The sequence below is a fragment of the Lissotriton helveticus genome, chromosome 3_1, assembly GCF_964261635.1.
Source record: "Lissotriton helveticus chromosome 3_1, aLisHel1.1, whole genome shotgun sequence".
Classification (NCBI taxonomy): domain Eukaryota; kingdom Metazoa; phylum Chordata; class Amphibia; order Caudata; family Salamandridae; genus Lissotriton; species Lissotriton helveticus.
Window position 1 is genome coordinate 1,548,930,734 of NC_136061.1, and position 17,584 is coordinate 1,548,948,317.

General features: G+C 45.8%; 1 protein-coding gene across 4 annotated transcripts in view; it reads right to left on the reverse strand.

Moving 5' to 3' along the window:
• SIDT2 (SID1 transmembrane family member 2) overlaps positions 1–17,584 on the reverse strand; it is a 224,939-nt gene that overhangs the window by 152,812 nt on the left and 54,543 nt on the right. For 2 of the 4 annotated variants that reach the window (XM_078682294.1, XM_078682293.1), the window contains exons 5-10: positions 17,315–17,416; positions 16,520–16,603; positions 15,935–16,034; positions 14,677–14,742; positions 12,923–13,013; positions 12,610–12,668 (exon numbers count right to left, since the gene is read on the reverse strand). In XM_078682294.1, the coding sequence (XP_078538420.1) occupies positions 12,610–12,668; positions 12,923–13,013; positions 14,677–14,742; positions 15,935–16,034; positions 16,520–16,603; positions 17,315–17,416 (502 nt within the window). The remainder of the gene's footprint in view (positions 1–12,609; positions 12,669–12,922; positions 13,014–14,676; positions 14,743–15,934; positions 16,035–16,519; positions 16,604–17,314; positions 17,417–17,584) is intronic. The other 2 variants (XM_078682297.1, XM_078682295.1) reach the window with 1 other exon arrangement.

Sequence of the window (17,584 nt, forward strand, 5' to 3'; positions counted from 1 at the left end):
ATGGAATACCTACAGGGGGGACATCTGCGATCCCATTCCTGAATCTGATGATGATAGCTCAGATGATGATTGAAAAGGCGGGTTGGGTGGAGTATTTCTTAGATTACATTTTGATTGCCGGGGGAGGGAAAGGGGAAGATGAGAATTTATGTTCAGTATGCTTTATATTTAATGTGACCTTGAAAGCTATACATGCCTTACCGATGATTGTTGTATAACCAATAAAAACATTTTCAACCAAAAAAAAAAAAGAGGCTATCTTTACCAGATCTGTGTAAATGTGCAGCAAATTAATATTAGGTTCTTGGCACAAGAAGTCCCAAAACACCCAACCCAACAGAAAACAAGGAAAACACATGCACTGATAAAGCAAATCGGTCTGGCCTTAGCAAGCTATGTAAGGATTATTGTTTTTTTTTATAAAACTGCAAGCATATTTTAAAAAGAAAAAGGAAAAACAAAACAAACCTGGCTGCCATATGCTGCCATTCAAAATCTTACAATTCCCCTTGACCGCTGTGCAAATTCTGCCGTGGTGCTGGGGAATTAATGAGTGGGGGTGTTTTGGACGGCCCCCGGCCGTCCTCCGCACACGCCCTCTGTGACGATCCACTGCAAACCAAGCACTCTTCCCTGCCCGCCTCCGGGTTGTCTTCCAGGACAAAACCCACTTCTTTGAATCTCCCGAGTCGGCCTGGACCTGGCTGACTGACTGAGAAGCATTCCATCTAGTCTCAGCCCACAACCTCCCTGCCGAAATCCTGAACTGATAATGGTCCACCGATGTTTCCTGGAGCCCGAAGACAATGCACACGCTCTTGCAGAAGCCGTGGCACCCGAAGGGTTGCCTCAGCAACGCCCACCACAGCCAAACAAAGATCTGAGATCCATTTGGTAGCGTCACCGTCCAAGTCACAACAACGAGAACGAAGCCGATCCTCGGAACGCCAGCTCGCCGGATGAAGCCCCCCCCCCACCCCCCCTTGACTCTGGACACCTCATCTACATCTTCAGATCTCTCCAGAAGCCCGGCGATCTTATGACGGGCGGTTCATCCAAAGCGATGCAAGTACGATATGGCCTTCCCGGAGGACCGAGACAGTCGGTTCCAATAACTCAGTAGCATCAAATAGTTTCTACCGACGCAATGACTATATCCTGATTTAAGGAGGGGTCCACCAGGCAACTTCAATACTGACTGAAGCAGCCTAAGCTTGTTAAGTTCTACATTGTTTGGGTGACAGATGCTTCCATTCAAGAAGTATAGGTTGGGGGGAGAGGGGAGAACGGGACCGTTGTCTCAAGTTCTGGTTCACCTTGTTAGACACTCACAGCCCTCAACCAAACCATCAGCGCGATCGCACATTAAGCTCGCACATCACAAGCCTAGAGTCCAGTTCACACCTGAACATATTCAAACCCCGCCCCTTAGATCAACAGAGACGGACGTCTCCATGGCCCAACGCAGTATCCATGATGCACCCACCACATAACGGAGAGCATCTTAGGGTTCTATCATGGAACGGCCTGTTGGATCGAGTTAAGCACACAGCGGTCCTGAGATACGCCCACAGACAGGCAGCAGATGCACTTCTGCTCCAAGAGACCCACTTATATGTTCCTACAACAATTTGGGTTTGGTAGAGCCTGGCACTCTGGATTCGAACAGGGATCACGCGGGGTGGCTGTTCTCCTTAGGCAGAACCTTCCCTTTGCACCCACTCACACCACGAGGGACCCCCAAGGCTGCTTTGTGGGACACCATTAACCTAGTCTCAGTATACGTCCAACCTGCCCCCGGGGCGAAACAGTGATTGGGGGAAGACTTCAATGCGGTTATGAGCCCAGACCTGGACACCACAGGTACACCCTCCATAACTAGTACATCACACGAAAAGAGAATGCTAAGCTGGGCATTGAGCCTGGGTATAGGCGATGTCTGGAGGGCATTGAACCCCAGAAGCACTCAATTCACCCAGACGTCTGCGGCTCATAAGCCGACTTGCCCTCCTTGAAGCCCAGGCTACTAGCCTGCAGAGGAATGCTGATGGGCCGACAGAGGGAAAACAAAGTGAGACAGCTAACACTTCTGAGGAACGAGATCAAACAAATCTCCCTAGACTCAGCTAAAGTGTTGTGGAGATCCTCCATCGCCCGGCTCTACGGATGGGGAGACAAAAACAGAAAGATGCTGCACAGATTGGCAACATACCCCTTGGCAAACCGCATAGTCCCCGAGATCCAGTACTCCTCCGGAGTCACCCACCGCAATCCAACCACAATAGCCCAAACCTTCGCTGACTATTACTCCCGGCTCTACTTGGCCCGAAGGCCCGAGATTTCACTCTCTGAGCTGGCTAGCATTGGAAGGATCCACCTTCCTCGGCTCCACCCATCAGAGGCTGACAGTCTAGACCTCTCTATTACGCAGAAGGAAATAGGCAACGCCATCTCCCTGGTGGCAGCTGGGAAAACACCAGGCCCCAACGGGTTGCCGCAAGAGTACTATGACATATGCAGAGACACACTACTACACAACCTATTTGCAGAAGTGGCAGAGACGAGGTCATTCCTACCCGAATCAGACACAATGACCGTGGTTGTCATAACCAAAACACAGCCTTCCTCGCCTTCTTGCACAGATTACCGCCCAATCTCACTCAAACACAGAGGTCAAGATCTACGCTATGATCCTGGCCCAAAGTCTGCGACCACTCCTCGGTACACTAGTCCACCCAGACCAATGCAGCTTCATGCCGGCACGCAGCACAAGACACTGCCTTCAGCGCCTCCATTTGACCCGTGCGAACCGCCACTCGATCACCCCCTACCTAGCACTCCCGCTAGTGGACTTCGAAAAAGCATTCAATACGGTCAACTGGCAGTACATGGATAGTGTGCTGGGCGCAGCTGGCCTGGGCCATCAATTCCGTCGCCTCGTCCAGGCGCTTCATTCCAGACCTCAGGCAAGAGTACTTATAAATGGGGCCCTCTTGGAGATCTTCCCAATGGGTAGAGGGACAAGGCAGGGATGCCCCCTCTCGCCCCTCTTTGCCATGGCGATGGAGCCCCTGGCCTGCCTCATTAGGGCAGGTGAGCAGGTACGAGGTTAGAGATGGAAGGGAGCCCACGAGGACAAGATCGCCCTCTATGCAGACGACGTCCTGCCGTTTCTAGAAGACCCGGAACACTCTGGGCCTAAATGTCTCCAGATCCTCCGTGACTTTGAACAAGCATCAGGACCGTGCCTAAACCTAGCCAGGTTGACCTTGGTACCCCTACATATATCAAGGGATTGCTTTGACTGGAAGTCCACCATTCCGATATGGCGGCAATCATTCTAAAACATAGGGATCTGGGTCTCGTTACTCCCAGACCTGGCGTGGCCTCTCAACATCACCCCACTGGTCAGGAAGGCTAAGGGAGATCTCAGAAAATGGCAAAATGTGCCTCTCAACCCCCTAGGGAGAATAGCCCCATTTAAAATGATGGTTCTCCCCCATTTTCTGTACACTATCCAGAACACCCCATTTCACTTTCTACGCAGCTGGTCCAGGGAACTAGTTAGTATGACTGCAAGATTTCTCTCGGGCGAGGCTTGCAGCCCCGTTTGACCCTCGCCCACTGCCAGATCCCACCCTTTGACGGAGGCATAGGGATGACTAATCTTTATTTATACTATCTAGCAACCCGACTGCTCGTTCTGCATGACTCGTTTAATGGGGGCTGGTCTGACCTGGAGTACAGGGCTGAGCTGGAGGAGCTGGGACTGACACAGATCCAGACAATGATGTACGGAGGCCCAATAACCACTGACCTACCGGCAGTGACTCAAGCAGTCCTGCTGGCTTGCCGTTAAGCTTTACATTATACACATTAGGATAATGGGTTGACACACTAAACGCCCCTCTGGCAGGGTACCTGGCTTAGGGACGTAGGTGCCCTAGAGTGGTTCAGGAAGTCGGATCTCATAGGCATCTCACAATTGGGAGACGTATGGGCAGGGGATCACCTAAGATCATTTCAAGACGCACTTCGCCCTCCAGCAGTTGCAATTCCATTGCAGATGCAGATGCAGATGCAGCTCCGCCAAGCTCTTAACGCCCATGTAGCAACAGATACAACACTGCCAGAGTTAGGCCCAGTGGAGGCACGGATCACGATGGGAGACATAGAGAAAGGAGGGATCTCAAGGATATATCACTCCCTGACCAACAACAGTCCAGCAACACTCAACACTCAGAACCCGGTGGGAGGTATGGCTGTGCCCGCTAGACAACGAAGACTGGTGTGAAATCTTGATGGCTTCCAAATTCATTACTATGTCAGCCAAGCTACTCCTGGTCCAGCCGTTCTACCTTCATTGTGTGTACCTTACCCCTAGTTGCCTCCATTGGGCGGGCATGTAGACTGGTGCGCGGCGCAGGAGAAACAATAGTACGAAGCCTAGGGATGTCCAGCCAAATAGGGGAGGGTCTGGGGTAAATGGTTGGGCCACATTCAATGACAAAATCGACCTCACCATTTCTGAGGTTGAGTGTGTGTGCGACACTAAGCACAGGTGCGGCACATCAGTGTGCCGCCGCATATTTAGTGATGACAGTCATTTATTGTATCATGCTTGATATGAGGTTTCTGTGCTGTATTTCCTTCCCCATTTTTAAAAATCTATAAAATTGCTTATACAAAAAAAAAAAAAAAAAAACTGAGCAATGGATGAAACCCTATTGGAATGGATGAAAGGCCTATTTTGAAAGACACTTTGGAAAAACAATTGCATAGGACTACTTTCTTATGGCGCAATGTACGTCAGGCAGGCAAGTTGAGGCTCAAGAAAATGTTTATTTGTAGAAAATACACAGCTGTAGTAGAGCTACTGCTGTTGTCTCGTTTGAACGCACTCCAACTAACATCCAGAGGAACGCTTCACAAACGAGCTCTGAAATGACACAATACAAGCAAAATTCTACGAGTTGGAGCATTCTACAAACTCCAACTCAAGATGTAGAACACAACATACTTCTAAAGCTGCTTCAAAGGTCAGACCGGCAAGGGATGGCTGAAAACACATGTTCTGACCAACACAAGAGGACCAGGGTTCATCCATTCTCTCTTGAGCCACTATCAAAAACTCATGATCATTTTAAATAACTGCTCCCTTCACAGGGAACCACAGGTGTAAATACAGAAACTTGACAGCTCTCGAGCAATGGACAGGCAACACGCTGCTTTTGTATAAAGAAGCAGTTAGAAATTGGAAAAGTTGATGCAGCCTGATCACATAAATATGCCCAAAAAAAGTCTGTTGAGTGTTCACTTTTAGGCATGCATTAGCCCCCTAAATTAAGGAAATGACTCTGTGTTACTGTGGCTAGGGTTTCCTCCCAGCCTGCTTTTGAGCTCTGCATTTTAACCGACCAGCTCCCAGAATAGTACTGGCCTAGCCACAGACACAGCTTTTCATTTGGCCTAGAGGGCGAACACATGACAGGTGCTTTGGTTGAATTATTTCACATCACCACTTCTGAGAAGGATGCATTGCCTGGCTGTCAGCGCCCACTGCCATTCGTACAAAGGCAAATCGTTCTTTGTAACCTTTATTTTATGGCTTTGAGAGTTGCTTCAATTCACCAAGTTTATCGGCCCAAGGTAAATGAAGAGGGGCGCCTCAGCAGTGCCTGAAAGCCATCCCTCAACCTTGGCAGCCCCTAGCCAATGTAACAATGGATTAGGGTTCGCCAAAGTTAGTTCTGGAAGGCCGGATCCATGCCATGCTTAAAAATCTGTCATGGATCAGGCCCTCCAGGACTGACTTTTGAGAACCCTGGACCAAGTTACCCACTTTCCATAAAATGCTTTCTGGTGAATTTAATTGCAGGTCCCTCAACTTAGAATACTCCCCAGGTGCCAGACTGTACCGAGAATTCTTTGCTCCTGCACGTTTCTAGGTGGAGCCACGTTGACTCTCTACTGCCCCGTAAATATTGGAGCGGAGCCACATATAAGCGCCGCTCTTTGTGCGGACGTCAGTTTCTTGCTTGACTCTTTCACCCAGCGAAGCTTCTTCGCCTATTCCGAGGGGTGAGGAGAGGCAAATAACCTAGGCAGGGTGATAGATTGCCTAAAGTGAAAAAGATGCACAATTTTAGGCAAGAAGGCTTCCTGAGTTCTCAACACCAGTTTGTCCGGAAAAAAAGGTGGCGTAGAGAGGATGCACCAACAGTGCTTGAAGCTCACTAAAGAGATGAGATGAAGTAATCATAATGAGGAAAACAGTCTTCAAAGTCAAGAGCCAGTGATCAGCTATGCATCGCCTTGAATGGTGTGCACATGAGAAACAATAAGACTGAATTAAGCTCCCACTGTGGCACCACTAATGATGTAGGAGGAAAGGTGTCTCAAGCCTTTTATAAACCTCATCACTATGGGTAAATCAAAAAAGGACAATTGGCCAGTCAAATATAAAAGGCCAAAGGGGTCAAAAAATAAACTTGTGTAGTGCCCAGTTTAAGGCCTTGGTGGCATGTTGGACCAAACACTAAACAAAGAAAAGAACATTCTAAAACTTGGAGTGTAAAGGGTCAATCTTGCAGTTATCCCACCATGCCACAAATTTGTCTAATCACCCAGCATAAATGGACTTCCTGGAAAGGCATCTGGGTGAAAAGGATGACATCCATCACTTCTGGCAGCAGATCAATCATAGTCAACAGTTGCCGCTCAATATCCATATACGGCGGTGTTGATTGCGTAGATTCAGGTGGAAGACCCTGCCCTGTTGCTGAGATAGAAGTTCCTCCTAAGATGGCAGCCTTATTGGAGGAACACATAACCAAAAGGTCTAGGTACCACACTCTATTGGACCACTCCAGAGACACTCAAAGTAGTTTGGCCCGGTCGTTCTGAACTTTTTGGGAAATTGTGGCATGACAGACAGCGACAGGAAGGCTTACTAGAGTCCTGCATTCCAAAACAGCAAAAATGTATCTCCTAACGAGTGTTCCTTGCAGAAATTCCGAGGCAAAAAACTTTGGACACTGCACCTTCTTGAAGGTAGCAGAAAGATCTAGCCTGGGTTTTCCCCACTGCTGCAGGATGGCCTGTACCACCTCAGGATGTAGTCACCATTCATGGTCTGCCAGGCACCATCTGCATAGCTCATCCGCTCTGGCATTCAAGGACCCTGTCAGATTATTCCCAATCAGGAATATGTCCCAATGCTCCAACCAACTCCAGAGGAGCACATCATCCACAGAACAGTACCTCACTCCACTCTGTTTGTAACAATACCATATGGTAGTGGTTTGGTTCTTGAGACATTGCACCGCCCTCCATTTGATGGACAGTACGGTAGCCTTGAAAGACAAACAAATGTCTCATAACTCCAGCAATATGATTGAGTTGGGTTTCCATCAGAGACAAGAGTTGTCTGATCTTCACCTCCCCCAGATGACCTCCTCAACCCAGTAGGGATGCATCTGTCACCATGGTCAGCTCTGGGTAGGAAAGGAAAAGAGGCCCGTCACTGACCCAATTATATTTGAGTAGCCAACACTGCAAATTGTGTCCAGTCCCTTTTGAAATGGAAATGGTATACAGTACGTTTTCTTAGTGCTAGGCCCACTGGAATTTCAGATTCCATTGTATAGCCTACGTATAAAATCAGGCGTAGTCAACACAAGGATGTAGAATTCTAAAAAGCCAAGAAGCCTCAGACCTGCTCTCACTGAAATTCTGGACCGAGGCTGCAATATCGTGATCACACCCTAATGTCCTGGACTCATTGCAATAGAGGAAATACCCTGAACTGTATTGATCCAGGACATCTCCAATGAAAGGACGAAGCCTCTGCATAACAGGCAGGTGTCACTTTGGCTTGTTGACCATGAACCCCAACAAAGTTAGGAGTTTCATCATCATCTGGAAGTGGTCTACGATGGACTGTGGTGAGCATGTACCCTCAGCCAAACCTTTTTGTAAGAGAAAATTGGTATCCCTGAGCTTCACAGATAAGCAGCAACCCCCACAATCACTTTGTCAACGCCATAGGGACAGTGATGAGGCTGAAGGGAAGCATAGCAAACTGAAACTGCTCCTGGGCTACCTGGTCCTACAGGTAACATCTGCGGGATTGCAGGACAGGTATGTGAAAAACACATTCCGCTGATCCAAGGACACTATCTAGTTGCTCATGTCCAGGACAGACAAGATCTATGCTAGTGTGAGAATTTTGAATTCTTCTTTCTGTAGGAATGCATTCAGAGGTCAAATGTCTAAAATGGGTCAAAAGCCCCAAAACCAAGATGGCACAAGGCAACAGCTAGAGTAGCAACCTTCTCCAATTTTCAAGTGTGGAACTCCTCTCCAATTTTCAAGTGTGGAACTCTCACGATAATTTCTTTGAAAAGTGAACCCCACACCTATTGCAACAAAATGGAAATGGATTCCACTGAGATTCGGTTTGATATTGAATAGATTTGGTAGAGCAGAAAGAAAGGGTAGGACATAGCCATGCTGAACAATCTAAAGGGCCCATCGGTTGGACGTGATAGATCACCACCCTGGAAGAAAGCACTGGATCCTGGCCCCCACAGGGTGGTTGTGCACCACTAATGGTAACCACAAAAAGACTTGGTGGATGCTGCCGCAAAGGAAAGGAATAGGGGAGAGGTGTTGCAAAGCTATGCTTTTTTTGGCCTGCATCTAGCTTGCAAGATCCACAACCTTGAAAGGATTGGTATGATTGCAGCAGCAGTGACCGACTTTGCCTATAGGCCAGCCCCCTAGAGTAGACTCAGGATTTTCTAAATTGATGAGGAATCTGTTTGGCAGGGGTCAAAATAACCAGGGGGATTGCTTTGGTCCAAATTTATTCAAAGCGTTCCAGGGCAGAATCACCTTTCTAACTGAAGAAGCATGAATCATCAAAAGACATATCCATGAAGGAGGGCTGTAATTCTCTAGAGAATCCCGTAAGGACCGTGTATTTCGCAGCATCTTGGCCATCCTGAATTCTGTGAGACATGAGGCCCTGAATTCTTCTAGAACCACTGGCAAGATTTTGCTGGCTATGTCCCAAGGAGCACACACATATCAGCCCAATAAGTAGACTGTGTTGACGGATCCAATACTAGGCTAGCAAACGAGAAAAGGCATTTACCAAATGGCCAAGTCCTCTTAGACGTCCTATCCAGAGAAGGTGCGGGAAATTAATTTGGGTTCACCTTGCTGGTTGAGGCTTAAACAACCAGACTCTTTGAAGTAGGATGCTTAGTTAGAAAATCAGGATAGACAGATGACAGACTGTGCCATCGGGCTACCTGCCTAGTCAGAGGTGGGAAAAAACAGGGCTATGACAAGGTCCCTATAGAGGTATTAGTGAGGGCATTGTTGAAAGAGTAAGCACTCAGATGTGGCTGGCACACATTGTAGGAACGTTAGTTTTATTTTCAACAGAGGGCAGCAGAAGGTCCAAGACCTGAGCTGCCCTTCGGACTACTACAGCATATGACGCACTGTCTGCCACTGGTGGTCCAAGTGGAGAGTGCAACCCTGTATTTGGAGAAGTATCACGCCCACTAGCTTCTTGTAAGTCCATGTAAAAATTATTATCATCCTAATGAGGATCCCATCCCTATCATCAAGATATCTGGGTGGTGGTAAGTATGGGTCAGAATCAGAGCCTAAAATGCAGTGGAGCTTCTGATGGCACAACTACCCTGAAAAACTCACTTTGATAAGACTTAGGCTGTCTGGTGACTAGTAGTGTTTTAGTAATTTTGTAGCTTAACATTGGTCAGGATCAGGTTGAAATCTGTTTGGAGTCAGACACTGGAATCAGTACTGGATTCTAGTGGCATCCCGCACCAATGCCCACAAGGGAGGGACGGACGTAGGGCTTGAAGCTGGGTAAGTTTGAACCACAGTCTGTCCAAGACCCCTAATGGGTGCAAGGGAGGACAGATCCGCAGGCCCAAAGGCATGCCACTGGGAGCCAGAAGAACACCAAAAATCTGCAGCATGGGCTCCTTAAAAGCGTCAATTTGCTGTGGCATTGTTGATGACCCACAATACTGGGGGGCACCTAGATCAATTGTGGAATTGGCTCTGCAACCGGAGATCTGAATGGAGACTGATTGACATTGTGACAGACTTGCGCCTTCTCTTTGGTTAAAGTGGCGGGATGGGGTAGAGACCTACTTCACTTTCTTTTTTATGCCCTTGACTTGGAGCAGGCCTATGCGAGGCCCAATTCTTCTTGTGATGGGTAACGTACCGCTTTACGTCTCGGTTTGTTTTTAGGTGCATGCAGGCACACTTTGTGCACAACTTCAAGTCGTGTCCCAAGCCCAAACACCAGAAACACACGTCATACAGGTCTGTGACCGACATCAATTTTGAACAATCGCACCATGTTTTGAAACTGTAGTCTTGGGAGGGGGTATTGGATGTTGGTATATTTTGGGAGTTGTTGTAAGGCCAACAAAATTGAAATGAAGCACCAGATCTTCATTGGAAGGTGCAGAAAGTAAGGAACTGACATCAGCGTACAGGGGTGCGCTTGTAAGTGGGTCAGCTCCATCACTATCAGGTGTACGGAGTTAACACAGCGCATCGAGCAGTGAGCAGGAGCGCTGCTGGAGAAGAGTTTTCTGGATCCAGTCTGGTGCCTGGGGAGTAAGTGAGGAATCTGTGGTTAGACGTATCCATCAGAATTTAATATAGGAAGAATAATGAAAGACGTCACCCCGATATGGATAATTTTGTCCTAAATGTTGTTTCTCCTAGCTTGAGGTTATTCTTCTAACACATCCCAGTTTCCTGCCCCACTGAGGAAATTAAAATACTACAATTCTAGATACCAAAATGGAGTTCTTGTTAGAATTAATAGATAATCCATGCAAGTGCCAATACACAGTCAGGGCATTTATTCACATTCGTTCTGGCTCCTCTTTGCGTGAGCAGAAAGTGGGGGATTCAAGAATACAATTATTTGGTATCTTTTGAGTAACCCAAATTTTCAAAAATCCTAGTAATGCTCATTAGCACTATAACATCTAAGTACGGCTAGACTGTGAGGAGTTTGTAAGCAAGAACGCAAGTTAAAATGAAATTCTGAATTATTTTCCTTTTGTAAAGGGAAAGGAACCCAAGTAAGGAAAGGCAGCAAGCCAACGCATATGCTTCCTTTATCAACCACAGCACATTTAAGAACCTATGTCCTGTAAGTGAGGAATCTACTCCTGCAAAAGGTTCAATGTAAGATGCAAAAAATTGGAAGATGTCACATGAGCTTAAAATCGAAAGGGACGTACACTTTTCAACATGGACAAAAGTCTCAAAGCAGCATCTCCAGCAGAAAGACACAAAGTACCACAGCACCCCATAAGAGATCTCAAGTAGCTCAGAGTAAGAAACCACAATGACCCTGCACCTATTACACAATTTGTTAGCACATACACCAGACAGTCAAATCATGCTGGAATTTACCATTTACCACCATACTTCACTACATAACGCCACCAAATGTTGCAAATATCGCTGGTCACTTTCCCTGAGAAAGGTTCTTACTTGTATCTCATAAGGCTAAAAGCTTTTTTTCTGCAAAAAAATATGGGCTGGAAACACACATTTTTTATTAAACTGTAACTGTGCAGCCTGTTGGTTAGTTGCAGAAATTATGTTCCCTTATTGAAACTTCCAAAGAGTTGGTAATAAAAATGCAGTTATCACCAATATAAAGAATAGCGGTTTCAAAAACACTAATCTAAATCAGCTCCAGAACTTCCAGCCCGTTTGTTTGTTTGGTATTGCCACAACCAATCCAAATATTTGGAATTTACAGTAATTTTGGGCATTTGTGTTAACTAACATTTTGCATGGAATACAATGGAGTAGCCATCTTCAGAACAAGTAACACTTTCTCGGGGTAAAGAGAGTAAGCAGAGAACGCTCAGAGTTAGCACAAGAGTTTGGTGCATGTAACCCTACAGACCATGCTACCTTACACTAATGATCAGAAAATAACAGTCTTACCGAGTAAGGAGGCTGCAAATGTGAATGAAACATGGGTGGAAAGAGAGACAGAAACAGAGAAGAACATTATAATCAGGTCAATTCCTCAACCTAAAACAAGCATATGGTGATCAACAACCTAATTCTATATGGAGGGTATACCAGGAGGGTCTGATCTGTGTGTGTGGCTATGTACACTTCCCCCTCCTTACAGATCAGTTTCCATACACAACAGTAGGGAGAATGTACAATCAGGGATAGCAGGAGGACTTTCACCTCTTTACAGATCAGTTTCCAGACACAACAGTAGGAAGAATGTACAATTAGGGATAGCAGGAGGAGGCAAATATGGACCTTCCTCATAGCTTTCACCACATACTGGCCATCCATGGCTCTTGCGCATAGTAAGTCCCCATATTCTGTTCCCCATTGGCAAGCAACCACCTACTGACTAGTGGTTTATATGTTCCCTTGCCATGGAGAAGCCTAAACCTGAAGGCTGAGCCTCAGAACCACACTTCTTTTATCACACAAGCTACAACATTAATTTGTAGAAAATAAAAGCAGCTGCCGGCCAGGCTGCAAATACGGTACCAGTCTCATCACTTGGGGTGCTCACAGGTGTCAGCAGTCCTTTCTTCTTTTTCTGTTGTCTGCAAGAACAGTATTCATCAGCAGCGAGGATACAGAACCAGCAAGAATCTTAATGCCCTCAGACACTCTCTGCTACTCCAATCTGGCTCTCCAATTGTTGACCCCTATACCACTCCGTCACTTCTTTCCCATTCATAAGAGTCCTCCAAACACAACTATTTCTGCACTCCTCCTCTCCATCTCTTCCTTCTTCCAACTCTCCCAGATCTTTTTACCCTTTCACTCTACCAGTTCCAGTCACAATATGCCTTACCTCCAGTGCTCCCAACAGGCAATGATGAATGTCAGCAGGTAGAAGGATAGGAAAATGCCCAGACAGAATAACATCCCGCCAACATAGGCATCTATGGGAATAAAGGCATGTGGTAAAGTGCACAGAAAGAACATTCCCTTCAAGCAAGCACACACTAAGGTGCCTGGAAACAACATTCTCCCTACAAAAGTATCTTATTATTCAATAATCTATAGTGCCTCAACATCTTTAGGGAAATTCTGGAAATAAACATGCAGAGCTTATACAATTAGTCTACACCCCTGTATTACAACTGTTTAAAGTAGGCACGAAATAAAGATCCACTGGTGGTTAATGTGTTTTTAACAAACATTTTGGCATTTTACAGAGTCTTTTTTTTTTTTAAACAAACTTTGGCTTTAAGCCACACTTACTTTCAAACATACTTCTGCAACCCATATTAACTTTATTTAACATGGAGTACTTACTGCACTCCAAACTTAAGTTATTTTTAGATGGTGCACAACATTACTTTTAAAATGCACAGTTACATTTGCCTCCAGGGCTTCGCTATTTCCATACAATTGACCTACACATGTACACTCAGTAACTCTATGTTACATATGACTATGGAGTTATCATTGATGTCATCAGCAATGTTATCAATGATTTCATTAAACATGTTGTGGCTGATGTTATGCGTTAGGCCATAAGCAATGAATAGCAGGAGTGCAAGTTATAGTTAGCTCAGGAAAATATAACAAGTGAATATTAGAAGTTTTTCTCCAAAATGTTAGCTTTAACCTTATTTCAACACCTAACTATAACTCCACTTTAATCATTGATTTTGTCAGTGAACTAGTCCACACAGAACAGTCAGTCTGCAGCAGCAGCAGCAATCAAGTTGTCAAGGAAAGGCAGGGGTGAGGCAAGGTCAGAAACTATCTGCTGCGCGAAGGTGAAGAGAAGGTGTCCAATCAAATTTCGGGCTAAGTCTAAAGTGGTTACTGCTCTGAATATGTGCTCAATTCAGGTGAGGGAGGATATGGTTCAGTCTAAAATATCTCACTCTCCTCGCACAAGAATAAATCGCAAATGTGGCTCTTGCCTGTTCAATGCCCCATGCCGCCCTCTATGAATCCATCTTTGACTGGCTGATAGGACAATCTATGTCAGGACTTTCAATTAATCTCTTCCTTCGAGACACCATGCCCCACCACGTCTCATTCTGCCAGAGAACAAAAGACCGAGAAGGCATATATGAAGCTCAGGAGACAGAGATGCAGCCAGGCACCTGCTACAGTGAAAAGTGATGAAGGCTTCCTGCTACAAAACCACTGGTGCTGGAGGTACTGAAGTTAAATTAAGAGGTTGTGGAAAAGCAAAGATAAGTTGGTTATGGTGCAGAAAGGGATCAGGTCATTTCACAACCAATTTATAGGGGAGCAAGAGAAATGTTCTGAAAAGCAAAGTGAGGAACAGCGCAAAAATTGACTTCTCTGTCATGGGGAGGTGGGGGGTTACAGTTCGAATTTTTCATTTTTGGGGTTGTGCTTGAAAATGCATTTGCTAATTTAAAGGATCATCCTTTTCAATATATACAATTTTGTTGTACATACTGTAAGACATAAGCATATGTTCTGTAAATCTAGACGTTTCACTTGAATTCTACAAGCATTTTTCTCTTTCTTTAGCACCAACTATAACCCACCCATCAATCAACTCCAAGAGTCTTCCCCCCCCTCCACACCCACAATGTCTACTGCAAAACTTACTTCTGAGTGCCGGCGTCACAATCACATCCAGACTCTTCTGTCGACTTCCCTGATCTACGGGTTGACCTAAAGATAGAACAATACTTAGCACAAGTATACAGCTACTTTTCTTCCCACCCCTTTCCCCCAGTTGCCTTATTAACACCCTCACCAAGAAACCGCTCAGCTGAAATCACAAAGGGACCCACGTAACTCAATTAGGAACCCTCCTAACAAAGATGCCCAGTCTCGAATTAGAAATGTTACTAGAACTGGGCCCAATGATTACATTTTATAAGCATTTTATTTCCTATTCACTGTGCCTATTCGTTCAATATATATATTTAAACATGGATCTGAAACTTGTGGTTCTTTCTGAAGAACTCCAATATTGTGCTGCATCGGTCACCACCTACTCCAAGGTGCAGCGCTATTATAAAGACAAGAACCTTTTAGCAGAATAGAGGCAGCAGTGGTAGAAGGATGGTGTGAAGACAAAGAATGGGACTCCAGCTGGTAGGCAGGAGGGATCAAGGTCCATCTTACTGCAAGGATGGGAGGGCAGAAAATAGGCGTTAGGGAAGCCTGTATTGCAGCTACAGCAGCAATGGTGGCAAGGCATGAAGGAAGTAAGCACAAACTTCCACACAAACACTGTGGGAATGGGAGTCTTTTGCTTTCTTTCCCTAAGTGAGCCGGGTATGCCCAGATGTGGGTCCTGGGCTCACTGTGCCACTGGATTCAAGCTATCCTGGCTGATGAGGGGAGGAACCCCGCCACCGGTCCTAGGATGCTTGTTTCCGGTCCAGGGAGGACCTGGCTTGGCAGTTCGGGCTGGACTGTTCCCATGAGACACAGGGTCAAGACTGATTTGCATATGGCCAGGTCTAAACTGGGGTGGCATGGTGAGCAAAAGAATGATGGATTTAACCCAGAGCTCTTGACTGGGGTGAATGTTTTGATTTGCTCTGCATTCCGTCCATCAATTGTGTGTCTTGTGGGAATGGGAGTGGCAGATCTTGCCATCCTGTAACAATGAGAATAAAAGGACAAAGAGACGGTGCTGTGGAGCATACCCTATAAGGCTTCTGTAGGAGCAGGCACTGAGTGAGTGCAGAACAGCATACACCATAAGTATAGTCAGAAACAGAGGGTGTAATGCGCCATACATGGAAAGGAAAGAGACCGGTGCACTGCAACAAACCTTACATAGAACAGAAAAAGTTGGCCCAGTGTGACAGAGGAGGAATAAAACATGAATAAGTGCAGTACAGCATACCTTGAGAAAAGGGATAATAAGGGAGAGCCCCCCCACACGCTTCATCTTCGGTCTTTACCACCACCACCACATAGAAACTGCTGCTCGGGAAATCCTTTTTCTGCAAGGGCATAATATAGAGCGAGAATGTGAAAGTGAAATAAACATAGCAACAATGTCAGAGTTTTGAAATTTTTGTACGGCTCATCCTAGGATGTGCACATGGTACAACAGAGCCCATGACATAGGCGAACAAAGAAGGGTCAAGCATCGCAGGACATGTATCATGACCAGGACAAACATGGCAAGGCGTTTCACACGACCCGGCTGACTATAACAGAATAGATCTCATGGCAGAGAAGACCACCACAGGACAGATCCCCATGACATGGATCAGCACGAGAGGACAAATAGCAATACTGGGACAAGCACAGCAACACAGATGACATCAGATGAAGAAGCATGGAAAGGCATATAGCATAATATAGACAAACACAAGTGGTCACATCCTATGGCATAAAATTACATGAGACAAGGAAGCATGGCAGAACAGATGCCAGGGTTTAGTGGAGAACAGCAGGAGAGATCACAGAGCATGGCCAGTACCTGCACGGTAATGGCTGCTTTCTTGGTCATCGTCTGGTACATGCCGATGAACTCCACGTTGTTATCCAAATCATACACTGGACACTAGACAAGGGTAAGAGGAGACATTTGGGGCATTTTTGATTAACATTTTGCAAAAATGCACATTGCAGAAGCCCATTCAGTATCGAATAGTGAAAACAGCACACAAAAACATAATAGGAGTTTAACCACATGCCAGGTTCACCCATTGAAACCATACCGGCAGCTACACATAGACAGTGACTAACATGAGCATGCTCAAGTGGTAGGTGTATGGACATGGCGATGGCCTGAGTAGGATGAGAGCTAGATGCGAGGGTGGCAGTGGTCAGGTACAGGATACAAAAAATGTCCTCGGGTTAGGGGGGTTGTGGGCGAATGCTATTGGAGATGGTGCTAGACAGATGCAGCATCAACTATGGGCTCGCGAGGGCAGGCAGATACATCACTTAGGTCTTAGGGCTAACCGCACATGAACTCGCTCTGCTGGTTTTTGATCTCAAGTCGTTTACAGTTTACGTTAAACAAATATATACTAATTTTCTTTATTGATGTGACTGCAGTGTGACTCTGCATCTGGCACGCTTAATGACCCCGATGGAAACATTCACTGTTCTCCTACCAGCTGCTGTATGAACAGGGATGTAATGTTTTCTCCATTATCCTTTGTTCCATCGTTTATTAATATGTTTAAGCATTACGGAAAATGAAAATCTAATAAAGAGATACTAAAACAAATGTGAATGCGCCCATCCATCATATTTCTTTACTCACCAGAATGTCCTGGATGGAGATTACAGAGCAGGGGAAGGCAGATGTGGACGTTACTTTCACAATCACAGAGTCTACATCATCTGGAAACTGGTACCGCAGATACTAAGAGAGAAAGACCACAGTCGGGACTCTCACCATTGTCTTCAAATGTACAATAGAGGCAACTAGGCCACAGAACAATCCGTACCAAGTTACTGCCTTAAACGTCACACTAATTCAGGGGAAGCTCATTATAGATTTATTTTGCATTTAAACAGGTAAACTGCCTTG